Source organism: Dipodomys merriami, unplaced genomic scaffold, assembly GCF_024711535.1.
Source record: "Dipodomys merriami isolate MVZ:Mamm:240054 unplaced genomic scaffold, mDipMer1.0.p SCAF_5, whole genome shotgun sequence".
NCBI classification, from domain to species: Eukaryota; Metazoa; Chordata; class Mammalia; order Rodentia; family Heteromyidae; genus Dipodomys; species Dipodomys merriami.
This window is the reverse complement of record NW_027206068.1, coordinates 54,404,239-54,428,542: the sequence shown is the minus strand read 5'-3', so window position 1 is coordinate 54,428,542 and position 24,304 is coordinate 54,404,239. Positions and strand designations below refer to the sequence as shown.

General features: G+C 37.3%; 1 protein-coding gene across 3 annotated transcripts in view; it reads left to right on the top strand.

Annotated features, from left to right (window-relative positions):
• Tspan12 (tetraspanin 12) overlaps window positions 1-21,193 on the top strand; it is a 57,912-nt gene extending 36,719 nt beyond the window's left edge. For all 3 annotated transcript variants that reach the window (XM_069996632.1, XM_069996633.1, XM_069996634.1), the window contains exons 7-8: window positions 2,168-2,311; window positions 19,506-21,193. In XM_069996632.1, coding sequence (XP_069852733.1) covers window positions 2,168-2,311; window positions 19,506-19,811 — 450 coding nt within the window. In that variant the 3' untranslated portion in view covers window positions 19,812-21,193. The remainder of the gene's footprint in view (window positions 1-2,167; window positions 2,312-19,505) is intronic.
• The last annotated feature ends 3,111 nt before the right edge of the window (window positions 21,194-24,304 follow it).

The window sequence follows — 24,304 nt, the reverse complement described above, 5'->3', positions numbered from 1 at the left end:
GCCTAAAGGAGGTTTCAGGAAAATATTTTAATACAAAAAATCATCACCTTTTGTTGAAAGAAGGAAGATAACTACATAAAAGAAAAATATTTTGAGATGTATGAAACTACCAAAAAAATTGGCACTGAACATGATATGTTTAAGTTATTTGGGAAAGTCATTTCTGTGGAACAACTCATTTCCTGACAAAGCCAGATAAATGGGCTGTTTCACTGGGGATGGAGTCAGAGTGTTCCAAGTGCCGGCCTTCTGTCATCAAGGCAGAAAGGACACCGGTCATTAAGATTTAAAAAGAGTGACATGGAAATGAAGTCATTTCTGAGGCTTAAGAAGGGAAGTCATTTAACCACATATGTGGTTTTAAGGGTACTGAGTGATGAATTATGTATATTATGTATAATATGTGATGTCAAATAGCATTTGACTTAAGGTATAATGTTTACATTCTACTCGACTCTCAGGACTTAGTTTGTGATGTCTGTGGTACATCTGTGGCTTTTAGGACAAGTTCATAAAAGAGAAATGCTAGAATCATTTGATAGCTTTTCATTCGTAGTGTCACTCATGTCTTTCAGTAATTAGGATTGATAATACTCTTAAGATGATATCTTTTTTCTTTTAAAATGTAAGATATGTAGACAGGCAAAAATATATATTGTAGTATTTTCCTTGTGTTTGTTGTGCATGAGAAATTCATAATTTTTTAAAGTTGATTTTAGTTGATCACTGAAATGGTAGTATATTGTGATATTAGGTGATTTCATGTGTATCTTGTACAGATTGATCTCTTACGTTACATACTTTGCATAGCAAGTCACATTTGGCAAAGATCTTGGTGACTAAACACAATTCTGTCTTTTGACTATGTGGGGGAATGCCCCTCCTTTATCCAAGGGCAAAGGTTTGTTCCTGAGAGTTTGTTATTCTCAATTTAACCTGCTCATGTCTTTATGCAGTGCTTCTAAATTTTAATCAGAGAAAGGTTTTGCTAATCTGTGGTGAAGTTGGACAAAAGAGAAAGTATAGTTTTCTTAAATACAGTTTTAGAAGGCATATGTCTTTTCTTTTTTGTTTTTTGCTAGTCCTGGTGCTTGAACTCAGCCTTGGCACTAGTTGCTAATCCCTAAGTTTTTTGCTCAAGGTTAGTGCTCTATAACTTGAGATACAGCATCACTTCTGGCTTTTACTGAAAAGGGTCCCACAGACTTTCCTGTCCAGGCTGTTGTCAAACTGGAATCCTCAGAGCTCAGCCTCCTGAGTAGCTACGATTACAAGTGTGATTCACCAGTGCCAGGCTAATCTATCTTTTCTTAAATCAAACTTTATTCAATCTGGAAGCCAATCTTTTTTTTCCCTCTGTCACTGAGATTGAAATGACCGAATATGACAGTTTATTTCAAGAATATCACTCTGCTGAATGAGAATTAGCTGGCGAAACCTATACTTATTTCCCAAAATTTATAGAAACTTTACTGGTTAAGGAATACAAGTCAGGTTAACTTGGTGATCAAATAAATTTTCTCCAGGTATTATAGAAACTTTCCATGAGCAATTGCACCAGTTGGTATAACTGGTTGGGAATAACTGCTCTCTAGTAGTTTGAAGATAATGATGGATAAAATTTCAGCTATTAAATTTGTTAGTGTATGTGTTAAATATGTCATTATATGATTATCAGTAGAGGAATTTGGAGTTAGAAAGACTCAGTCATGCCTGATTGATTTGTGAGGTGTTAGGGACATTACTACTTAGAATTGTTCTATTATGGGGTGGCTACCCATGGTATTCTCTTATGACATTTCTTTTTTCTTTTTGGGTCTGGTCTTGGGGCCTGAACTCTGGGCCTGGGTGCTGTCCCTCAGCTCTTCAGCTCAAGGCTAGTGCTCTACCACTTGAGCCACAGCGCCACTTCCGGCTTTTTTTTCCTTTTTGCTTATGTGGTGCTGAGAAATCGAACCCAGGGCCTCAGGCATGCAAGGCAAGCGCTCTACCACTGAGCCATCTTCCCAGCCCCTCTTATGACATTTCTATCAACAACAGATAATATCTACTTATCATGAAATGATGATAGAAATGAGATTAGGTCTCAGTTCAAAAATTTAAGAACTCTATCTCCTATGAATAATTTTTTTGTAGTTCCTGAGTGTTTCCAATAATTCTTTTGCAGTTTAAGTGCTGTGGAGTGGTGTATTTCACTGACTGGCTGGAAATGACAGAGATGGACTGGCCTCCAGATTCCTGCTGTCTCAGGGAATTCCCAGGATGTTCCAAACAGGCCCACCAGGAAGATCTCAGTGACCTTTATCAAGAGGTAAGGCCATATGTCACTAACCCATCATAGACTAAACTTTTCTTAAAATAACTTTAAAGAATCAGCATTATGTCAGTGAAATTTTCCTTTCCTCTGTAAATCTAGAAGGCTTCCCAGTTTCTCTTTCATAGATGGAGAAATAGGAATAAGCTAAAAACATGAACAAATCACATTTCCACAAAAGTGGGGAAGACCAAATTTTATAACTAGTTAAAATTTGAACTGGATTGTCGATAGCAAAACTCTGTTGCCTCTTTCTAGGATAATGCATTGAAAACAATAACAGGTAGATTTTGTGGCCAAATTTGAATATCACAAGTACTGTATTTGGCATTTGATATTCACAGGTACCACAGGAGTTTCTGGGTAGAATATATATTTTAAGGCCTCCACAGTTGTAGAAGAAAAATTCTCCTGAGAAAATATTACATACTGCTCTACTGCTCCCCCTGCTGGCTGATGATAAGAGATGTCAGTTTCAGCTTCTGAAATTTTTTATACTCACTGAATTTTAAATCAGCTACCATGTGCCAGGAAATTTGCATGCTCTGCACTCTCAGATAATTAGCCAAATAGTCAGCAACTCCTTATTAGCAGAAGTTTTATTTATTCATTCATTTTCAGAGAGAATTTTTAACACTATTATTAGTGGAATCTTGTTTTCTGATTAAAATTTAGAACTGCACTATGCAGTACAATAACTAATAGCTCCATGTGATTATATCTATTATAATTAATTGTACTAACATTTCAGTTCCTTAGTCTCACCAGTTGCATTTGCAGTACTGGACAGTCACTTGTAACTAGTGGCTTATGTTTTGGACATGCATACAGGGGACAACTTCATTGATTTACTAAGTTTTATTGGGTAGTCAAGGTCTAGACTCAGTTGATATAAGGGAAGCAATTTGGGATGCAGGACTGAGATCCCTCCTCAGGTGCATTGTCAATAAATACTCGTATATCACAAAACCACAGTATAATGTGAATATACATTGCATATTACACATACATGGAGAATGGTTATAATAATGAAACAGATAGGCAGTTCCATGTATTCCAAGAACATTAAATTAGGAGAAAATTTCTCCCCAGGAAATATTATCATTCAAAACATTTTTTAGACAGCCTACCAAAGTCACTTCTGCATATACACAGTTTATCCTGTAAATTGATGAATCTAAAAGCTGTAATTCATTATTTAAAAGAATGTTCCTTCCCCCCATGGACATGTTCTATTTTACTCACATTTTAGATATGAATAGCATTTGGCTGTGGACCCATTGCAACAATGAGATGTACAAGTCGTTATGTCGAAAAATGAACTTTACAACTTTGGTGCGGGAGGGGGGGAGTAGAGGGGAGGATTGGGTGGGGGGGGCGGGGAGAGGATGGGAAGGGATGGGAAGGGGAAACAAAGGAGGAGTTACAATGCTTGATAAGAAATGTACTCATTATCTTGCCCATGTAATTGTAACCCCTCTGTACAGTATTTTCACAATAAAAAAATAAAAATTAAAAAAATTATCTCAAAGGGCAAAAATATGCCACAATTAAGGATATTCAAACTTTTTTTGAAGGACTTTAAAAATTGTGTTGTTAGCTTGTAAGGGCTATAACAAAGCCCTGCAAGCTAAGTAGCTTTGATATCAGATATTAATGTTACTGCAGTTCTAGAGAGAGGATGCTCAAAGTCCATATGTGTGAAAAGTCCATATGTGTGAAGGGTTGGTCCTGTGGAGGACTCTGAGGAAGATTATTGCATACAGTTCTCCAACAGCTTCTTGATTTGTTTACAACTTTCACTCACATTCCTTGTCTTAGAGAAGCTTTCCTTGGTCTGACCCTTCTTCATAGGATGTGTTCTGTGTGTGTGTGTTTGTGTGTGTGTGTGTGTGTGTGTGCCTCCAAATTCCCCCCTTTTATAAGGACACCAGTCATATTTCAGGCCATCTTTCTCCAGTGTGACTTCATCGTCTTTCCATCTACAACTACCATATTTCCAGTAAGATCCATTCTGAGCTATGGAAATCACAAACTAATCACCCATAAATGGCGAGGGCATATTCCACTTCATGACAAGAATTAATGAGATAGTTAAGTAACGTAGCTTGTTTATTTTTAAAAAATGAGCAAAACGCCTTTTTGTCATCCTTCATACTACTGAAAGGGCACTCAAACTATTATCATTTTGAATATATTATGTTTGGTAATTAGTTCATTGAACAAAACACTGTTGAGTTAATGTTTGTAGGTTCTTTTGGTGGTTATCCTGCATTATTTGTTCTAGAAATAAGCTGACTGCTCTATTGAGCCATGTGTATAGAAGGATGGTCAATTAGTAAATATGATGCAGTCACATTTATTTCATATAAAAACAGTACTTAATATTTTTGGGGTAGTATTAACTGCAGAAAATTGTAGATTTTCAGCTACAGTGAAAATTACTTAGAACAATATAATCATGCATAGACATATGACTTGAAGCCTATCAACTTTTGGTAGTATGAATTTGTTTTGTTTTGTTTTTTTTTTTCTGGTTGTAGGGCTTGAATTCAGGGCCTGGGCACTGGTCCTAACCTTTTGTTCAAGGCTGGCACTCTACCACTTGAGGCACAACGCTACTCACAACTTTTGCTGTGTGTGTGGTACTGAGGAATCGAACCAGGGCTTCATGCATGCTAGGCAAGCACTCTATCACTGAGCCACAATCCCAGCCTGAATTTAACTCTTATTGGTTGGCTTTTAGAAGTAGTAAATCAATTTTGAAAAGTATTGTGTTACAACACTACAGGAAATTTTTCTACTACACTGATTTATAATGATGATCTGATTATAAACATTACTAAGATCATAAGGAAAGCATGGATAAGTGTACAAGTTCTTCCTACAATGTCTGACTATGACTGAATTCCCTGTATTTTGACTTTATTTAACCAAATGAGTATTCAAGTTAACATTTAATAATATTTTTCCTCTTGTAGCAAGTGTAATTTATTTTTAAAAGCATTCAACTTAATATTTACTATAATTTATTTTATTTTTAGTTTTCTTTAGATTATTTTCATTAATAGCACTTTGTAATTGGATAATTTACTTTCAAGTTACCTACTACTGAAAAACTGAAAGAAGTCAAAATGTTAGCCTGTGCAAATTGATATTCCAGTTCACTTTGAATATTTTCATACTTTTTTCAAAAGACTTTCCAATAGCTAACTGGCATTGTCATCTGTAATACATTCTCTCAATATAGACTTTCATTTGAGTAGTGGTTTACTAAACTGTTTTTGTACTTAATAATTTTGTACTTAATAATGGATGCTGATATTCATAATGACATATTTCATAATTACATATATATAGTTGACTTACAAAAGTGGATCATCCAGTAGCTGTGTGGGCCAAGAACAATTAATACATAATAAAAAATGCAATTTAATTCCATTTTACCCTAGAGGACATATGTCTCCTAATTGTAGCATGTCTAGAGGTCATCCAGGAGGAAGTAGTGGGTCTAAAAGGGGAAACAAGTGAATTACAAACAGCTGGAAATAGTTGTGATTCCTCATCTGAAGCTGAGAACACTATGGGGGGATATTTTAGATATCTTCATCTATCTCAAAGTTCATAATTCAGAAAAGGAACTAGACTTAGGCATGTTGACCCAAGGGCCAAAAATTACAAGAAAGAAACTTTGAATCAATAGAAGGAGACCTTGATCATCAAAATCAGTCTGATTGAGAGACAGGTTATCTTGTAAAACACTGAGTGTCCCATCACTAAAAATATTAAAGTCAAGGTCAGATAACCACGTTATTGGTGTTATAGAATGAATTTTTAAATTAAGAGTGAATCTGGGCTGGATGAACTTCAAGGGCCTTTTATCTTTCATATTCTGTAAACACAGAGATAAGAACTGGCTTTCTTCCTATAGTCTTTTCTTCAGGAGTCTGAAATCAAGGAAATAAATCATTCTCAACCATCTGGTGGTCTGCCTGGTCCCTGACCCAATAATATTTTATGACACATTTTGAAACCCGTGAAAAATGATAGAGCAGAAATACAGCATGTATTGCACATTTTAGGAACGTTCCCATCGGAGATATTGTGAGGTTGGCACACATCTCCTTGAGTATCTGTAATAAGCTACACATCTGTATAAAAGTATAGGCTTCAGCATCACACAAAGAAACTATGCTTGACCCTCAATTTTGGTCTACACATTCATTCACAACAATACTTTTGGATTGTTTCTGGAATTCTACTTACTGTTTTTTTTTTTTGTTGTTGTTGTTTTGTGTTTTTGGTTGGTCATGGGGCTTGAACTCTGGGCTTGGGCACTGTCCCTGAGCTCTTCAGCTCAAGGCAAGGGCTCTCTACCACTTGAACCACAGAGCCACTTCTGGTTTTCCGGTGGTTAATTGGAGATGGAATCTCATGGACTTTCCTGCCTGGGCTGTCTTTGAATCACGATCCTCAAATCTCAGCCTCCTGTGTAGCTAGGATTACAGGCGTGAGCCACTGTTGTCCAGCTATCTACTTACTATTTTTAATGCTGGGAACGTAGTGGAAAATGTTTCGGGCCAAAAAAGAAAAGTCTCTCTTCTAGATCTTATATTCTCATTAGTGATACAGATACTTAATAAGGAAAACAAAAGAAGTAATAGAAAACAATTGCAGGTGATAGGAAGCTCTGTAAAGTCTCTGAACAGAGTAATAGGTCAGGCTCTGTTGCTGAGGGAGTTACTTGAGATTGATAAAATCATGCCATCCTAGAAGGTAGTATTTGAATGGAGATAAATTGATGGGAAAGAGCCAGCCATAAAAAAGTCTTCAGAAAAGCATTTTTGGCCTCGAGAACTACAAGTACAAAGTTTCAGATGGGTTGGGCCTATAATAATTAAAAGCATACTCACCGTATTCTTTGGCATTATCTGTGTGTCCTTGCTTTGTAAATACTAAGTGTCAGACTTGGCCTCAATTTTGTATTCAGATTTGAAGTTGGTAAAATGCAAGTTTAAGGTTCATCTCTTCTTTGCTGAAGTTTTCTGCCTCTCTTGCTACCAAAGTGTGTCTAGATTTGATCTCAAGAAGCAGAAAGGAAAATAAAGAGAGTGAGGAAGGCAGGTAGAAAATAAGTCTTCATGGAGAAGGGACTCCTAACCTTTTGCTTCTTGGATGGATGTGGATAGAAAAGTTGCTACAGTTAAAATTATTTTCTGTAGTTTTTAGACATTTTCATCAGTGGGGGGAGGAGGAGTAGCTTTCATCAATGCATCTTCAGATTTTGGTTTGGAGAAGAGCTGCAGTACTTTTTGTTGTTTTTTAATCTCAGATAGCAAACAAGTATGAAGAACCCCTCAAAGGGATTGAAATCCCACGCAGCTCCTCCGTGTGCTACCTGGGAAATAAAAATGGAAGTTTACAGACTCACAACAGCCCTATTTCAAATGAACCCACTCAGAATAAAGGGACACAAAGTCAAGCAAAATCTCTCTTCAAAGACTTATTGTTTTGCTTTGGATTTACAAGAAAGACTATGGCTAAAATATATATTGACTACTTCAGAAATGTAATATTTGCAAAGGTTTATGTAAGGGCTAGAGAAAAAGCGACATTCTCACCACCAAAAGGGATGACTTGGGGATGCCTTGCCTTAACTCTTAAACTTCCTATATTCCATGTGTTGAGTATGAATTTCAAACCCTCACAGCAATTGGCTTTGTGACAAGTAATGTTACTCTAAATGATACCTTACTTTTTTTATACAGTTGTTTATTTTTTCTTCCATTGCTGGGAAACAGCTAAAATAAAGGCAGTAGGAAAGGTCAGGAGGATTCAAAAGTGAAGCCATGTGTACTTTTTCTGTGTCTTCCCTTCTAGGACAATGAATCTGTATGATGACAAGTTATTTATAGATTTCTAAGGCTTACAGAACACAACCAAAGCTATAAGGTGCTCTCTTAGGGTAGAAGAATCTCAGAGTGTCAAAGGAAAAACTATTTGATGATCCTTGTTAGACAGCAAGAAAATTTTGTTTATACAATTTTCAACAGTTCCATAGACATATGATCCTGTAATGGTGTCTTGCACCAAGGAGACAGATTACAGTCAGCTCTGAATATTGCATGGACTATGTAGGCCTTCATATGATCAAGGAGCATATTGAGGATAACTGGGTGTAAATTTTCTAAGATGTAACATTAGAAATAAGAGGAAATTCTGGCTAATGGGACCCAGCAAAATTCCTATTGAAGGCAGGCCATTGTGATTAGGCATCACATGTGGTTTAAGCAAGAAGATGACTCACAAGAATGGGCAATTATAACAATTGAACTTAACAGAATCCATTCCAAAATTGGACATTCCAGAGATGATAGAGAGCTCAAGAGAGCCTGACTAGAGTGTGTTTTTCAATCCCATTTAATGATTTTGTTTTCTTAGTTGAGTATTATGTGATGAGTGGACTGAGAAACCTGTGACAAAAGGCCCTATCCTGGTCTCTCACCTGTGTACACGATTTCATTAGGTGAACAGTAGTTGTTTTATAATAATTACACATTCTGTTTCTCTGGGTAGTATCTTAGTCCTTAATGCTTTTTCTTCCTTTTTTTTTTTTTTTTTAATATTGCTTTCCTTTGATCAACTGGAAAGGTTAATCAACATTATTATGTATTTGTTTTGACTAATAGAAACTATTTTTATTTTCTTCTCATTACATACAATGTTCAATACTTCAGAGCCAGAAGTGGAAACGTGGCAAAGGATTCTGGGTAAAAAGGCCACAGTTGGAAGTGGGATGTGACTTTTTTTTCTAACAAACTCTTCCTAGTTAGAGTCGATTTATTTTCACTCAATTCCTCCTGCTCTTTGGATGTTACTGAAATTCTCCTAAGGATCAAAAACAAAAAAATGTCATCTGATGCAGAAAAACAAACAAAAATCTGAACAAAACCAAAATCAAAACCAAAATCTGGGGGCAAGAATTAAAAAGGAAATCTGACAGATCCATGTAAGGAACAGAGAAATAATAGCTCAAACTTCCACCCATGTACCCTCAAGATATACTAATTTCAGATTGACCAAATCCTCACATTGTTGTGTGGTAAAATTCCAGTTTCCCCACTACAACATGAGCAGCAAAAATATCAGGTGGGAATTAGGCAGTCTTAAAGGTGGACACTGAAAGGACCTGGGAGGGGCTGGGAAATACTTAATTGATTTGTTTATAATTTTATTTTTTTACAACTGAGATAGGCATGGATAGGGCATAGTGGAGTGTTCGGGAAAAGGACAGACTTGCAAAGGCTAGAAGAATGAAAGTAGATGCAGATACTGACTGCAGCAGACTAGATCAGCCTTCATGAAACGTTGCACAGGGATGCCATGGTAACCTGAGGAGATTCAGGAGACACAAGGCATAATGGGGACAGGCCTGGAGGGACTTTAAGTAGGGTGAAGTAAGGAGGCCAGGTCTGGCCAGGGCCATATTGGCCACATAGTGGGATGGTAGAGTCTGGCATCTTGTCTTCATGCTGGGGGAAGGAAACTCCTCCCATTCATTACTTGCCTTCCAAGTGATGGGTGTGCCTGGATCCCTGGAGACAGGGGTGGTACTTGGCTGGTAGGTTACTGAATCTGTCAGTCCAGTGCCTGGGACTGGGAATTTCCTGTGTATCTGCTCCCTGCGCCAACCCCTATTTAGGCCCAAACCAGCCCAGTCGCCATTACACCATGCCACGAGTGTCTCCGTGATTGTTTCCTGTGTCCTGTCTCTTGGCTCGTAGCCAGTCATCATGGCGTCCCAATTCAGCTCTCCATTGGAGCTGAATTGGATTGCTGGTATTGTTTTTGTTCTTTCTTTCCTCTTTAGCCTGTTTCCTAGCTGCAGGTCTTTGTAGCAACTGGCTGCCTGCAGGCTGTTAACTGTATAATAAAGACTCCAATATTCCATATTTCAAAATATGGCTTCTGGGATGATTCACCTTACAACACGTGGGTGGGGGTCAGGCCATAGGTAGCTGAAGAGTTGCAAGAGGGAGTCTTGAGAATTTGTGATAATGGCCTAAGTGGCCTGGTTCCAGGAACCTATTGGGCAGGTTAGTAGTTCAGCCAGGTGTGGCCTACTTTTAGGAACTAGGGTGTGATCTGGGAATGGGCTTTCACATTTAGATTAAGATTCTAGGTGGGAGAATTTGGGGAAGGCAGTGGTGGGAGGGTAGTCATAGGCCCAGGCAGGGGAGCAACATTGAGTTAGGAAAACCATCAGTTTTTCCCATCAGTGAGTAGTATCTCCCTGGCCTTTCAGTCTTAAAGGATAAGAAGGTGTTAAGTGCAGAAAATAGTTGAAGTCATGGGGCTGAAAGGTATTGCAGCCTGTGAGGTACACAGCCAAGAAGCAATGATCAGAGTTAGTAGATGAGCACTGTGGGGGCACTGGGGTGGCCAAGATCATGTCACTGGGATGCACAGGGCCAGGCTGAGCTGGAGAGTCCTCTAGATCTGCCAGTACCAGGATTCTATACTGAAGTCTCTGAGTTGTTGCCAGATGAAAAGGCAGATGTCTTTACAAATTTGAGGCATTATTATGCAAGGAAGGCTTAGGATAGAGTAGTTATCAGATTCTGATTTATTAATAATGCAACTCTGCTCTCCGATAAACACATCACGCCTGCTGCCCAGATAGCAAACTGTAGGCACTTTTTCAGGCTCAGCGGTTATTTAGATGGAATATCCCCAAGAAGTTTTATTCTCAGGGTTCTTTTTATATAAAGTCAAAGATACTCCCTCCTGCCTCTCTGTCGACTTCATTATCTCCATCTAAACTGCCAGCAGGATCAGGTTGACTTTGGCTTGGGGTGTTGTCTGTTTTATCATTCAAAGCCCTACAGGGCCAGTTTGGGCTTGGTAGGGGGTTGGGGGAGAGCCCTTTTATCATCTGGCTTTGCTTGATCTAATCAGGCCTGGAACAGTTCTGCCAGTTTTGCTTCTGGGGTATAAATGCATTCTTTTCTTTCAGGCTCTTAGCAGTTCAGTTGTGAGTTTCCTGTGCCCTGTTCACTGTTCACTCAAACAACTTTGCCTCTTGTGCAATATTTACCCTCACAGTGCACTGATCTGAAAGCCTTTGTAATATTTTCACCTGAGAAACTACCTCACACAGCAATAATTTTAGATTTGTGCTTTAAAATGATGAGGTAGCGTTATAGACAATGAAATGCGTGGGTCAGCAAGGTGAGGTGATGGATTGTGTCTGGAAACTTGGAAATTAGGTAGGAGACTGTAGTGGGTTATCCTTGGGATGAGAAGGGCTGGGACTTAGGTTGGAAAATTGATGGATAGGAGAGAATAAATATGAAGGATATTTAAAAGTTAGAACTGACAGCTGGAAGATGGAGAGTGATAGACGAGGAACTTGCAAGCATATATGGCTTTCATTTAGGCCCTGAAAGATAAGCCATTTATGGAGGGGAAAGTCTGTGCTCTATTTGCTCCATTTGGAAAATTCTGAGTTTAAAGTTTTGGTCAGGTAATCCACATGTAAGACTCAGTAGGTGATAGGAGCTCAAAAGAGAGAGACAGATGTTTTGTGTGTGCCAGTGGAAAGGACTAATGCAGTGGCTCAGATGAGGTGGGAGTTTTTCAGTCATAGATCAGTCAGCTCATCCAGGTGACAGTCATTTCTGCAGTGCAAGTTCAACCATGGGCTAACGCAGTGAGCTGCCTTTGCATTGAAAAAACACCTGCCTTCCAGACTTATTCCTTCTTTAATCCAATGGTAAAGAGTGTACTCATTGCTTGAAAGTATATACCCGTTGCCCAAGTTCACATTCCATTTGCAGGGACCAATGACCTCATTTAGTTCAAGAGAGGCAAGAAAGAACATGTGGTGTAATTAAGCATCTATGTACAGAAGAGCCTGGGTGGGTGATGTGGCCTCATAGTCTGTGTAAGTGTCACTAGTATGTAGGACGTAATGAAAACATGCGAAGAGACAAAATCACATAGAGATGCCATAACATATGCATTCTAAGATGGAACTCTGGGAATACCAACTGTGAAGAATAGGAGACATTCTTCTTCTAGGTAAGACAAATGGAAAACAAGAAGAAATGAGTTTCTTAGGAATATGTTTTTCTTAGTGAAGAACTATATCTCAGAAACTGACTAGGTTCTGAAGCCAAATTCCTGAAGTGAAATCTCAATTTTCTCCCTATGTGACACTGGATAAAATTTTAATCTCTCTGTGTTTTCATTTTCATACTTAGCAATGGTGATAGCTACAGTGCTCATTTCTCCTTCCTTCCTCTTTCTCCTTTTTCTCCCTGACTTTTTCTTGTTTTGAGACTTAAACACATTAGCATATTTAATGCCTTTAGAATGGTGCATGCTTACAATAGACATGACCATTTTCAGCTGTGAGTTCAAGGAAATCAAAGACAGAACAATACTTTTCTTTACTCACCCTAAGGTTCATGGCTGGCATTCCTATCAGAAAAGATACATTAGCACATTTGTTCAATGAAAGCTTCATGTAACCAAGAGTCTTCAAAAGTGAAGACCCAAAGACCTAGGGAAAATTGTGTCTTTGTGCTACATCTGAAGAAAGAAGTATGTAGTTGAACAACAAAGGATGTGATCTAATGGTAATTGGTTGGGGATGAAGGACTCTAGCAAGACCAGTTGCAGATTCATTCCTGTGTATCTCTATAATGTTATCCCCTCTATAAATCTCCAGTTGTGGGGATTCACATGTGGATCTTCAGGGGGGAAAGGAGGAGTCCAGAGAAATCATTTCTAGGTTTTGTGCTTTGCTTTAGAGAATTCCATATTCAAGGAAACTTGAGAAAGGAGGGTGGGAATAGGTCAGAGAAACCACAGCTTAGCAGTGCTCCCAGTTTTCTTTTGATCCAAAATACACAGCATGTCAAGGCACCATGTTTTGGGAAAGTATGTCCAGCACCCAATGGAATGGAAACAGGACACTTATTTGTACAGTTTCATTGGTGAGGATTCAAAGTACATTACCACGTTAGAAACCTAAAATACTTCTTCAAAGAAAATCCAGTATTTTCAATAGCACTTTATAGGTGGGGAAAATGAAATCCACTGAATGAGCTTGAATCTGTTTGATTCCAAAAACCAGTGTTGTAGATATTAAAATGTTCAGATTGTCAGGAGCTGACCTACATTTTTGCTTCTGCACCTCAATTTCCTTATCTGATAGGTATCAACAGTATGTACTGCTTTGTAATCGTGCAACGATAGACACCACTTGGTGCATACTAATCACATTTTCAGTGCATAGTAGTAGCTAATGATAATAGTGAAAATCATTTATTGATGTATTTATTAAAGTAGATAGAGCCAGGCATCAGTAGCTCACACCTATAACACTACTCAGTAGTTTGAGTTCTGAGGATTGTGATTCAAAGCCAGCCAGGCAATAAAGCCCATGAGACTCATCTCCAGTTAACCACCAGAAAACCAGAAGTGGTACTGTGGCTCAATGTGGTAGAATACTAGCCTTGAGCCAAAGATCTCAGGGACACTGACCAGGCCCAACAACAACCACAAGTAGATAGAAAAATTGGATAGCTACAAGAAGATTTTTAACTAGCTAAATTATCCCTGGCTTTGCTTATCATAACAGAAATTTTATTTATTTATTTATTTATAAGTATATTTTTGCTGCCAAAGGTAGATTTTCCAGATAGTTTTCAGGACTTGGTTTGTCCTTTCCCTTTTAACTTTTTATGGATGAACAGTTAGGGAGGAAATTTTGCATGAGGAGCCCATGTATAAACTTTTTGCCAAGCAAGCAATGCTTCTGTTAACAGCATAGGTCTCACTAGTGAGAAAGAAGCTTTTCATGTTTTTTGACTAATCTTTTTATGACCACAGTTTTCAGTAAAACTGAAAAAATATTCAGCAAATTTAGTCTGCGATGATTCTACCTATCAAGTTGTGAAGATCAAAGAGCCTGCAATCACTGCTACTCAGGAAGTAGAGAGAGGATGATGGATTCAAGAGTTCTTGGATTCCAGGCCAGTCTGAGCAAAAAAAGTTAGTAAGATCTTCTCTTAAAGACTATGCCACAATGTGGTCTCAGGCTAGCCCAGGTAGAATTTCTGGTCCTTATCTAAAAAGTAGTTGAAAGTTCCAGGAGTATGCCTCTAGTGGTAGAGTGCTTGTCTAGCATGTGTGAGACCCTGAATTCAAACTTCAGTACCTCAAACAAAAGAGAGAGAGAAAAGAGAGAAGGAAGAGGGTGGCACAGGAGTTGGGCATAAAGATATAAGGATCTGTTATATTTTAAAGAATAATAAAATGACTTTTCTACTACGTTTCCTATACCCAGGTTAATTTTACACTTTTAAGAAGAAAATGTGGTTAGGGTTTTTATTATATGATTACTTTTTTTGTTTTTGAAGAAGCACTTCTTCCCTGCAGAACTTACATTATCTGTGGAGAATTCTTGATCCAGCCCGTTTAACACCCATGAACTCATGAACTCATGAGCTCACATCACTGTGTCCTTGAACTGTAGAGAAATAAGGGGAAAATTACATAACTGTATCTGATAATTAACAGTCATGTCAAATTTGACAGTCATGTTTATTACTAAAAAATAAACTACAGAAATATCAATATAGACCTGCATGTATTTGTACCTAGAGTTTATTTATAGGTTATCTTCATAAAGCTTAAAAGGCTGCCTGACTCTTTGATGTGGCCTGTGAATATCGAGTACTGAAAAGCCACGGGTGTTCTTCCAAATTTAGAAACTCATTTTGGAGATAGATCAGAGAATAATTTCAAGTGTATAATTTCCTCAAATGAAATGAAGCATCCTGACATGCCTTCAAATAGACTCCAGGAAATGTAGAGTCCATGCCTTTTCTCTGATAAAGGGAGTGTCATTATTTGCAGCTAATAATTGGCCAGAACTTCAATGCTGCAGCAAGTCAGTTTGTCAACAGTTCTATTCAGACCTTTGAATTATCTGAGATTATTAGAATAGGCCTAGCATAGCTCTATGGGGAAGAAAATACTTTCAAGCAAAATCAACTCAGAATATTTCAATTTGACAAAGCAAGTAAGGGCGATTCATTCTTTCCAAATGCTGAACAAAATACCTTTTGTGAAAGGAAGTGCACGCTTGATCTCTAACATTTCTATTTCCTCTTTTGACTCACTGAACAGAAGTTTGTTTGTGCAACTAAATATCTGTGAATAAGATAGCAGATTATATAAAAACATTATTTATTTTTCTCTAGACCTAGTACTTGCTTTTCAACAAAAGCATCTGTGTTTACACTGAAAAAAAAAAACACATGTACATAATCCTTTGAACTGGCTCAAAATAACCTTAGGGTGATGGTTGTGTTGAATTATTGTAATAGAGACATTGTGGTACTGACCCTAAATGCTGGAGTTATTTCTATGAAGAATAGGAGTGTTTCTATGGAAAGTTAATTCACAACATTATGTACTCTGGTAAATGACATTGATATCTAGCATGTTGCTGGTCAGTTTTATCGTGCAATTTTTTATAATGCCTCTGAATTATCAAAGCAATATTAAATTGAATACACTGTGGAGGAGTTTGTGATACTAGTTGAAAGCTTATACCATGCATCTCTGCTATTAAATAAAGGATTTAAGGCTAAGGGGAAAAGGAAGCATACATGCTTGCTAGGAAGGGACAGGGGTCTCTGTAGTTGAGTTTTCTGTTGACCTTTGAGCTTTCTGATAGCTGAAGAGGGTGCTGACGCATCTGCATTATTCAAATGTCAGAAGGGAAGTAAACATAAAGGAGGAAAGCATATATTGAAAAGAAACAAAGTACTTTGTAGTGAATTTGTGTATCTACTGTTCTTAAGTAATCTAGCAAAATATCCTCAATTTTATTTTTAATCGATTTTAGGGAGCAGTTGTGTAGTGTTCCTCAATATGTATCATTAAAGTACACTTCAGTGGAGAATTGATACAAGTCTAGGTTCATATATTGTACATCAGCAGAGTTGGTGGGCTGAGTATAAAGTGCCTTTAGATGGTAATATATCATTTTTTAAAGATTTTTATTGTAAAGGTGATGTATAGAGGGGTTACAATTACATAGTCAATCATGAGTACATTTCACTTTGAATAGTGTTACCCATCCCTCATTCTCTCCCAGTTTTTCCCCGTCCTGGCTTCCCTCCCCTAATTGTAGAGTTCATTTCATAATGTCTAGACTTATACTTCTTCCTGAGGGCAAAGTTGTGGATTAAAATTGTGTCATTTAAAGGTTGTCTGTGTGCTTTACAAACAAAACAAGGAAGTGATAAGAAGACCATCTTCAGGGTCCAGTAATCTGGAAGGAATCCAAGTCCCAGAGAAGTTGTATGACAGCACAGTCCCATGACTGACTTTTTGGGGACCCCCCAAAAATGAATTTTTCATTAGGATCCAAATCTATTCAAAATAGCCTTTATTGGCTTAAAAATTTTGTTGCTTTCTCAAGCTGTTTAAAAGTTCAAAGTCTATGACACTTTCCAGGAAATATTGTCAAAATTAATACAGTTCTGGAATGGATTATCACAATGGTGGACATAGATTTGAAATATTAATGGAACTCAGAAGAGTTAGGCTCCAGTAGAGATTGGTTTAAGAGAAGATATTGACTTGTCAGTTGTGACTCTAACTCTATGGTAACTGGGTGGCCTATGAGCAGAACAGGAAGCAGTGCATCCTGTTTGGAAGACAGGTTCTAACAGGAAATGTCAAGCATTAGACTTGTTCCTGTGTGTTGAGGGGACTTCTGAGTAAGGCAAAGGTATCCTCTCATTATAAGTCAATTTCATGATCGAAGTTTTGGACATCTCTGGAAATCAGATTTCCCCTTTCCCCCACCTGAATTTTGCTGTGGTTACTCAGTTGTGAGTTGAATAACTTTTCTAAACAAGCTCTATAAGGTCTGTTTTCTTTGTCATGTGTGGCCACTTCTTAAGTAGTTTACTAGTCAAGTAATGAATGAATAGAGATTTCCTTAGATACTTAGGAACCAGCAAGTCTCCCCGCCTTTGCCAAGGTTGCACAGAACCTCAAGGGCATCCTGAGGTGGAAGGCCTTCCCAGGTCTTATGGGCACAATTCTGGGTATATGTGTAAATTTCTAGATCCTCTCACAAATATGCTAGAGAGCTTTGGCAATCCCTCCCATGAACTTACTCCCAGCTTCTTTTTACGCTTTTTGGTTAGTGCTACAGTGTGCAACTATAATTTAATTCCTGGACTAGCATCAATGATCAGCAGTTGTTTCTAATTGTCTTTGGTAAACACTAGCAGGGGAGAAGACTGTTCCAATGGTTGGGCTCCAACTCAGGTCACACAAAGACAGCCTTGTAAGTGGGGTCTTCCAGGGAACTACCAGACTTGACAAATGATGTTAATTCTCACAGGGAATGGGGCTTTGAAGGAGCTCCAACCCCATTCTATGTGGTGTGGCCAGTTTTCAGAATGATTTGCAGGCTGCTGTTTTTCATGACTCCTGCAGAGGAAGGGAAAGGGAACAGGGCACATTCAAATGTAACAAAGCTTACTATTTTCCCCAAAGATCCAGGTGCTTTTCTTGAATAAATGCTTCTCAGATTGCTACAAATATTGGCTTATATCCAGAGTTGTGAAAAATTTGAGTGTGACCACTTTTGTTTTTGGCTATAGCTTCGTTGTTTACATATAGGAGAAACTGTTCAGACTCCTATGTTTCTTTTGTTGATATCACTGAAGAAGTGGCGTAAAACTTACTTTTCCAAGAGAAAAAGCTGAACACACTGATTTCAATGATCCATTTTTCACTCCACAGCATTTAGTGTTAGCTAATATATTTAATTCACAAACTGTTCTGTGGTATATAATTACCATATCTTCAAAAAAAATCAAATGTGATTGTTTAAAAAATATTGATTTTTCCGCTATGTCAAAATACAAGGCCTAACAAATTATACTTCATTCTTAATATCTACTTTACTCACAGGTTTAAAAAATACCTCTTCCACATGGTTTCTCAGCTTTAAATGAATTAGTTGAAAAAGATGGGAGATTTTATACCATTTCTTTTAAAGAACTATATGGGTAAAATTTAAGATGCAGAGACTATTGTAAAGAGTCAGTTGAAATGATACTGGACCGAAAGCATTTCATAGTGTGCAATTCTAAGAACTATTTGCAGATACATTTCTTACATTGTTGACCTTTTCTATACTGCCCATTATAAAACACTAGGGTTCTATAAACTTGGGCTTCCTATCCTAAAATCCAATCTGCTTGATATGTAGACATTAAATGTCCTTCTTCCTGTTGTCCTGGGAACCTGAGGAACTGACATGTTCTCTGCTGCTTGTCATTGTTATGAGTAATGGCAACATCCATTCTTCCTCCAGTGTCTATTGAATTGTGGCAGGCTAATTTGTTAGCTTCTAAGTAGAGCATAATCTCAGTCTTGAAAAGTTCTTGAAATGTATTAGAAACTGTCTTAGATTTTCACCTTAATTTATAGTTAAATTCCCTTTAGAAGAGTGAATTGCATCTATCTATCTATCTATCTATCTATCTATCTATCTATCTATCTATCTATCTATCTATCTATCTATCTATCTATATCTATCTATATTCATCTGTCTGTTTGTCTGTCTATTTTACTGGAAATTAGCCACCAGTATTAGTTACATGAGATGCTGGTTACTGCAGTCTATTCAAGATAATAATTTACTTTGAAAAAATTTGGAGCAGTCTAGCAGGCCAGCAATCTCTGGCTTATGCCAATACTGTTGTAATGCCTTTTGGGTCATCCTCTCCTCAATCCATTTACATATTATTCATGACTGCTTTCCTATTACAGTGGCAAAAGCAGATAGTTACAGAGAAGATCATGAACTGTAAAGCCTAAAATATTTGCTCTCTGACCTTTGTACATACACAAAAATATTTCCCAACCCCTTCTTCTAAACACTTGGTTGTATGAATGGATTTCAATTTTTGGATGGAAAACAAGTGATAGGCTGGTCATGATTAAACAAGTAGGCTTTTGTTCCCCCAATAGCTTTTCCTACTGGTAGTCATTGTGTTGAGCTTTATCATTTTAATTAACTAATTCTAGTTGTTTTCACTATTTTTGACTTATCCAAATGACTGTGTTATTTCTTTTACAGGGTTGTGGGAAGAAAATGTATTCTTTCTTGAGAGGAACCAAACAGTTACAAGTACTAAGGTTTCTGGGGATCTCCATTGGAGTGACACAAATCCTTGCCATGATTCTCACCATAACTCTGCTCTGGGCTCTGTATTATGACAGAAGGGAGCCTGGTACAGACCAAATGATGTCCCTGAAGACTGACACTTCTCAACACCTGTCATGCCACTCAGTAGAACTATTGAAACCAAGCCTTTCCAGGATCTTTGAACATACATCAATGGCAAACAGCTTTAATACACATTTTGAGATGGAGGAATTATGAAGAAAGGCAAGGGAGGAAATCACACACTTTTGTCATTGGACTTGAGTTTTTGAGTACATTATATGTCTCAGAAAATTGTGGACATAAAGATATTTCCATAAAAGAAAAAAACCAGGAAAACTTATACATGACCACCTGGATAATACTTGGTGCCTTTTATAATGCTAAGTAAGGACAGTTCTGATACTCCTGATATTTCCTTCTTATCTTTTATAAGATTTTCTGAGCCGAGTGATGCTTCACGACGGCTTAGATTAATCAGCATTTTTACAACCATGTGAATGATGAGTTTGGAGCTACCATAAAGTATGATTTACCTTCATCTGCTAGTATGTAAACTATCAATTAACTACTAACATAGAAATTTAGACATTACTAATGACTTTTATTACTTGGTAATATATTATTTTGAAGGTGACTAGATAATCCAAAATATGGAAGGAAACTTTCAAGATTAGTGACTACCTAAATGTGATTTTGTTGGTAACAAAAATTTCTCACAATTTAAAATAGCAAACTAACACATTGCCTTAAACTGATCAGGGATACATATGTATATAACTCTGTGATAAGTCTGTATAATTCAGTAGATTTCAGTTGTTATAATGTTAAGAATAAGAATTGTGGAAAGGATAAATTTATTCATTATAGCACTATTCTTTTTAGCTTTTCTTGATAAGAGAGTTTTTAAATTCTGTCTTGAGTCTATATTATATTCATATCTGTTAATTTAAAAGCTTAACCACTAATTTTGAAAATTACCAGTGTGATACATGGGAATCATTGTAATTCTGCATGTAGTCTGCTCTCTAGGAAGTATTAACAAAAAATTTACATATAACTTAGTTGTTCAGCAAAAATTTGGATGCTATTTTTCTCCCAAGTGAGGACACTTTTATGACAATAAGGGCTTTTAAAAAGACCTTATATTTGTTTTTTTTCAAAAAAAGAATCTCCAAGATGATATTATTTTACAGAGAATAGTTTTCTTTCTCCAGAAAAGTGCTTTTGAGATCCATTCAAATAAGTGATAATTAAACTAGAGATTACCTTTGCTTTATTTCACTAATTACCATGGCAGATTACACAGATTAATACATTTTTACAAAAGTAGAATATATTTATTTGAAATGGGAAAAGTGCATTTTACTGTATTTTGTTTGTATTATGTTTATTTCTCAGATTATAGAAAGAAAATCTTAAAACAAGTGTCAATAAATATTTTATAGAGTTAATATTCGATCTATGCCTACTTCTTACACATTAAAAGTACCTTTACTACTGAAAAGATTAGCAAGAGGGGAAGTAAGAAAGAATGGCTTAAAAAGGATTAATTTCTGAACTCTGGAACTAATCTGTATAAGTATGTTAGCGTCACTGAAAACAACAACAACAATAAACTGTTTATTTTTTAATCTTGCTTTTTTAAAGCTAGAAATAATATAGTTTGATATAATTAAAAAATGTGCCAGCTGAGTGCTGTGGTTCACACTTGTCAGCCTTCTACTCAAGACACTGAAATCCAGAGGATCATGGTTTAAAGCCAGCCAATGTAGAAAATTCTGTGGTACTCCATTTTTTAAATAACCAACAAAAAGAGTAAAATCAGAGTTGGAAGCATGGCTCAAGGGGTCGAATACTAGCTAAGCAAGCAAACAAAGCAAGTGTGAGACTGCCAAAGGCCCCAAATGGCCGTATATGCTAATTTATCTTCTTAAGATTTTGATATCCTAGGTTTTGCAGTTATTATTAATTTTTAAATGACTCTAGTTGGATATGGTAGTATATATTTGTACTCCCAGCTAGTTAGGAGACTGAGGCAGCAGAATCGCTTGAATGCATGAAGTATAGGCCAATCTGGGTAAGATACAGCAAGAGTCCTTGCTATAAAATTGAGAGAAAAAGAGAAAGAGAGATAGAGAGAAGGAAGAGAAGGAGGTATGAAAGAGGAGGAGGAAGGGAGTGAGGGAGAAAGGAAAGGAAAAGAGAATGAATCTTAGGAATACAACATTTAAAATTAACTGCCAAATTTAATACCTTTCATGGATTCAAATTTTAATGAATTAAGCAATTGTATGATCAGTTAGAAACAAAAGAATCCCCCTTTATAATTTTCTTAATAGTCTAGCAAACATAATATCACATGCTTTATGCAAGCAGCTGAGATAGCTCTGTTTCAATAGAAGTGCTTAGACAATAGTGAAATTTTGTTTTAATGTATCTCCTAGTTATTGAATGATCAAGCTTATATTGAGTTTAGAAAAAAAATCCTCAAATTATAAAAGCTGATTTCCACATTTTTTATACTACATATTTTTGATATATTACCTGGCTTACTACTCTCTAGAATAGTCTCCATAAATTTAAAGAGTCAGCTTATATATAACAAATACATTTGCTTAATGGGAACAAATGACATTTATAGCAGTGGTCCACAAAGGCCTCTTCTAGTAGCAGTGCACCTGGGATAATAAAACTGCAAGGAACTTTAAGAAGTATATTTAATGCCCTAAAGCTGAGGGAGCTGTCTAGTTGGGTACTGTGCAAACAAAATTGTTAACTATTTCTTTGGGAATTTTTAAAAAGCTTTCTTTGTTTAAAAAAATCTTGATTTTTCAAGTCAATTTTTTAGAAAAAGATTATTTTTAGACTGATTAAAAGGTAATTCAAAGTGCCCTGGAGACAGAGAGATGGCAATTAGACATGATGTCTGTTCATAAACCCTGTAAAATCTAAGTGAGAGATGCCTGGGATAACCACAGGGAAAAGAAATAAAGGACGTTGAGGGCCAAACTCAGGAAGAAGAGAGTGAGGAAAGTGGGAATAAGTAGTTACACCAAGGAAATGCACAGTCAGGAAGGAGCAGTGGGGGTGGGCTCATGGAAAACATTCTGTAAGGCCATGACCCATGGCTCTGAAGTTGAAACAGTAAGCATTATTATTTGGGGTCCATGGTCTACAGTTCCGTGTGGTCAGATAGAACACATAAGATTTAGAACAAACTGGGAAAGGGCATAGGTAATATTTGAGATAGGGGTATCATTCAGTAGGTTCCAAGAAGAGCCCTTGAAATGTCTTTGGAAAATAATAAGCCATATGTCAGAAACTTCATAGTATTCGTCAAATGAGAATTGAAACAGAGAGACAGGTGAAGACGTGGCTGAAGATTCTCTGGGGTCAAGCTGTTATTTACCAGCACCTAGGTAAGTGGAGCATCCTGGAGCCATACAACTATGCAAAACTCAAGAGGTGGGAGGATCAAGACTCAGGAGTGATCCTTCTATGCTCTTGGAGAAGAATGAAGATTTGCACAGGACAATGAAAGTCAAGAAACCATCCGTATAAAACAGATTATAGCAATCCTTTCCCCAAACTGACAGCAGATTGATCTTAGAGAGCAAGAAAAATGTAAAAGAACTGACACCTTGTACACTGGCAATAGTATTAACCCAGAGAGAAGGCTGGAAGGGACTGAGCATGTGGGAGGGAAATTGATTTGGTCTGGGACACACTGAGTTGAAGAAGCCTGCAGGACATGCAGATGGAAGTGTCCACAGGCAGCTGTAAATTCCAGTCTGGCACTCAGGAGAATTCAATGTAGAGCCTGAGAAGTTTTATGCATTGCTTTTCCATCTCACAAAGCCTGACAGAAAATGGGCTGAGAACCAAATCTCATATGAAGAGAAGCTTAAGCAGGATGGCTACTAGAACTTTTTGTCAGAACTCCCTTTCCTACTTATGAGTCAAAGAAGGTGAAGAAATAAGAAATGAAAATCTATTGACTTTTTTTTGGCAGAATGAGCATACTGTTTTTTAGAAGTACTTCTCACTGCCATGCTGTTCACCTTAACCCTGCCCAACCCCTTCTTCAGCCCATGTTTGAAAGTGTACTTCTCTTTCCTAGGAACTGAATTATTATTTCCTCACATCCAAGTGGATCTTAGAAACACATATGGGAAAACCTATGATATTATCTTGAAAGCTCACTTCTTTCTATTTTAATCTACTGATGGCTGTTGAACCTTCCTACATTCATAGAGACTACCAGGAGTCAGGCATCAAATGCAAGTTGTATGCAAGTTGCTTTATAGGTATCTTCTTTGCTCTGCATAGCTCTTTGAAATTTTTAGACAATAGCAGTACCATTATACAAGCAGAAGAATGATGCAGAGGCTTAGTGAGTACATTGCAGCGCTCCCCTTCTCCTCCCTCTCCCTCCCCATCCCGCCACGCACAACCTCCTGCACACAACACTTGGAGCATGGCATCATCATCATCAGCCTGTAGTGTGGCTTTGCTGATTCTTTACAACAGAAAGCAAGTATTTTTTTTTGTGTCAATCAATATCTCTGGGCATAATGGCTCTCCAAAATCTACTCCTCCTTCCAGAATTACATTTTCTTCTTCCTACTCTTCCCAGAACAAGTCCAAATTACCTAAAGCTTTGATTGAAGCCATAGATTGCTCTCTCTTCTGACTTCCTCTGGTTCTTT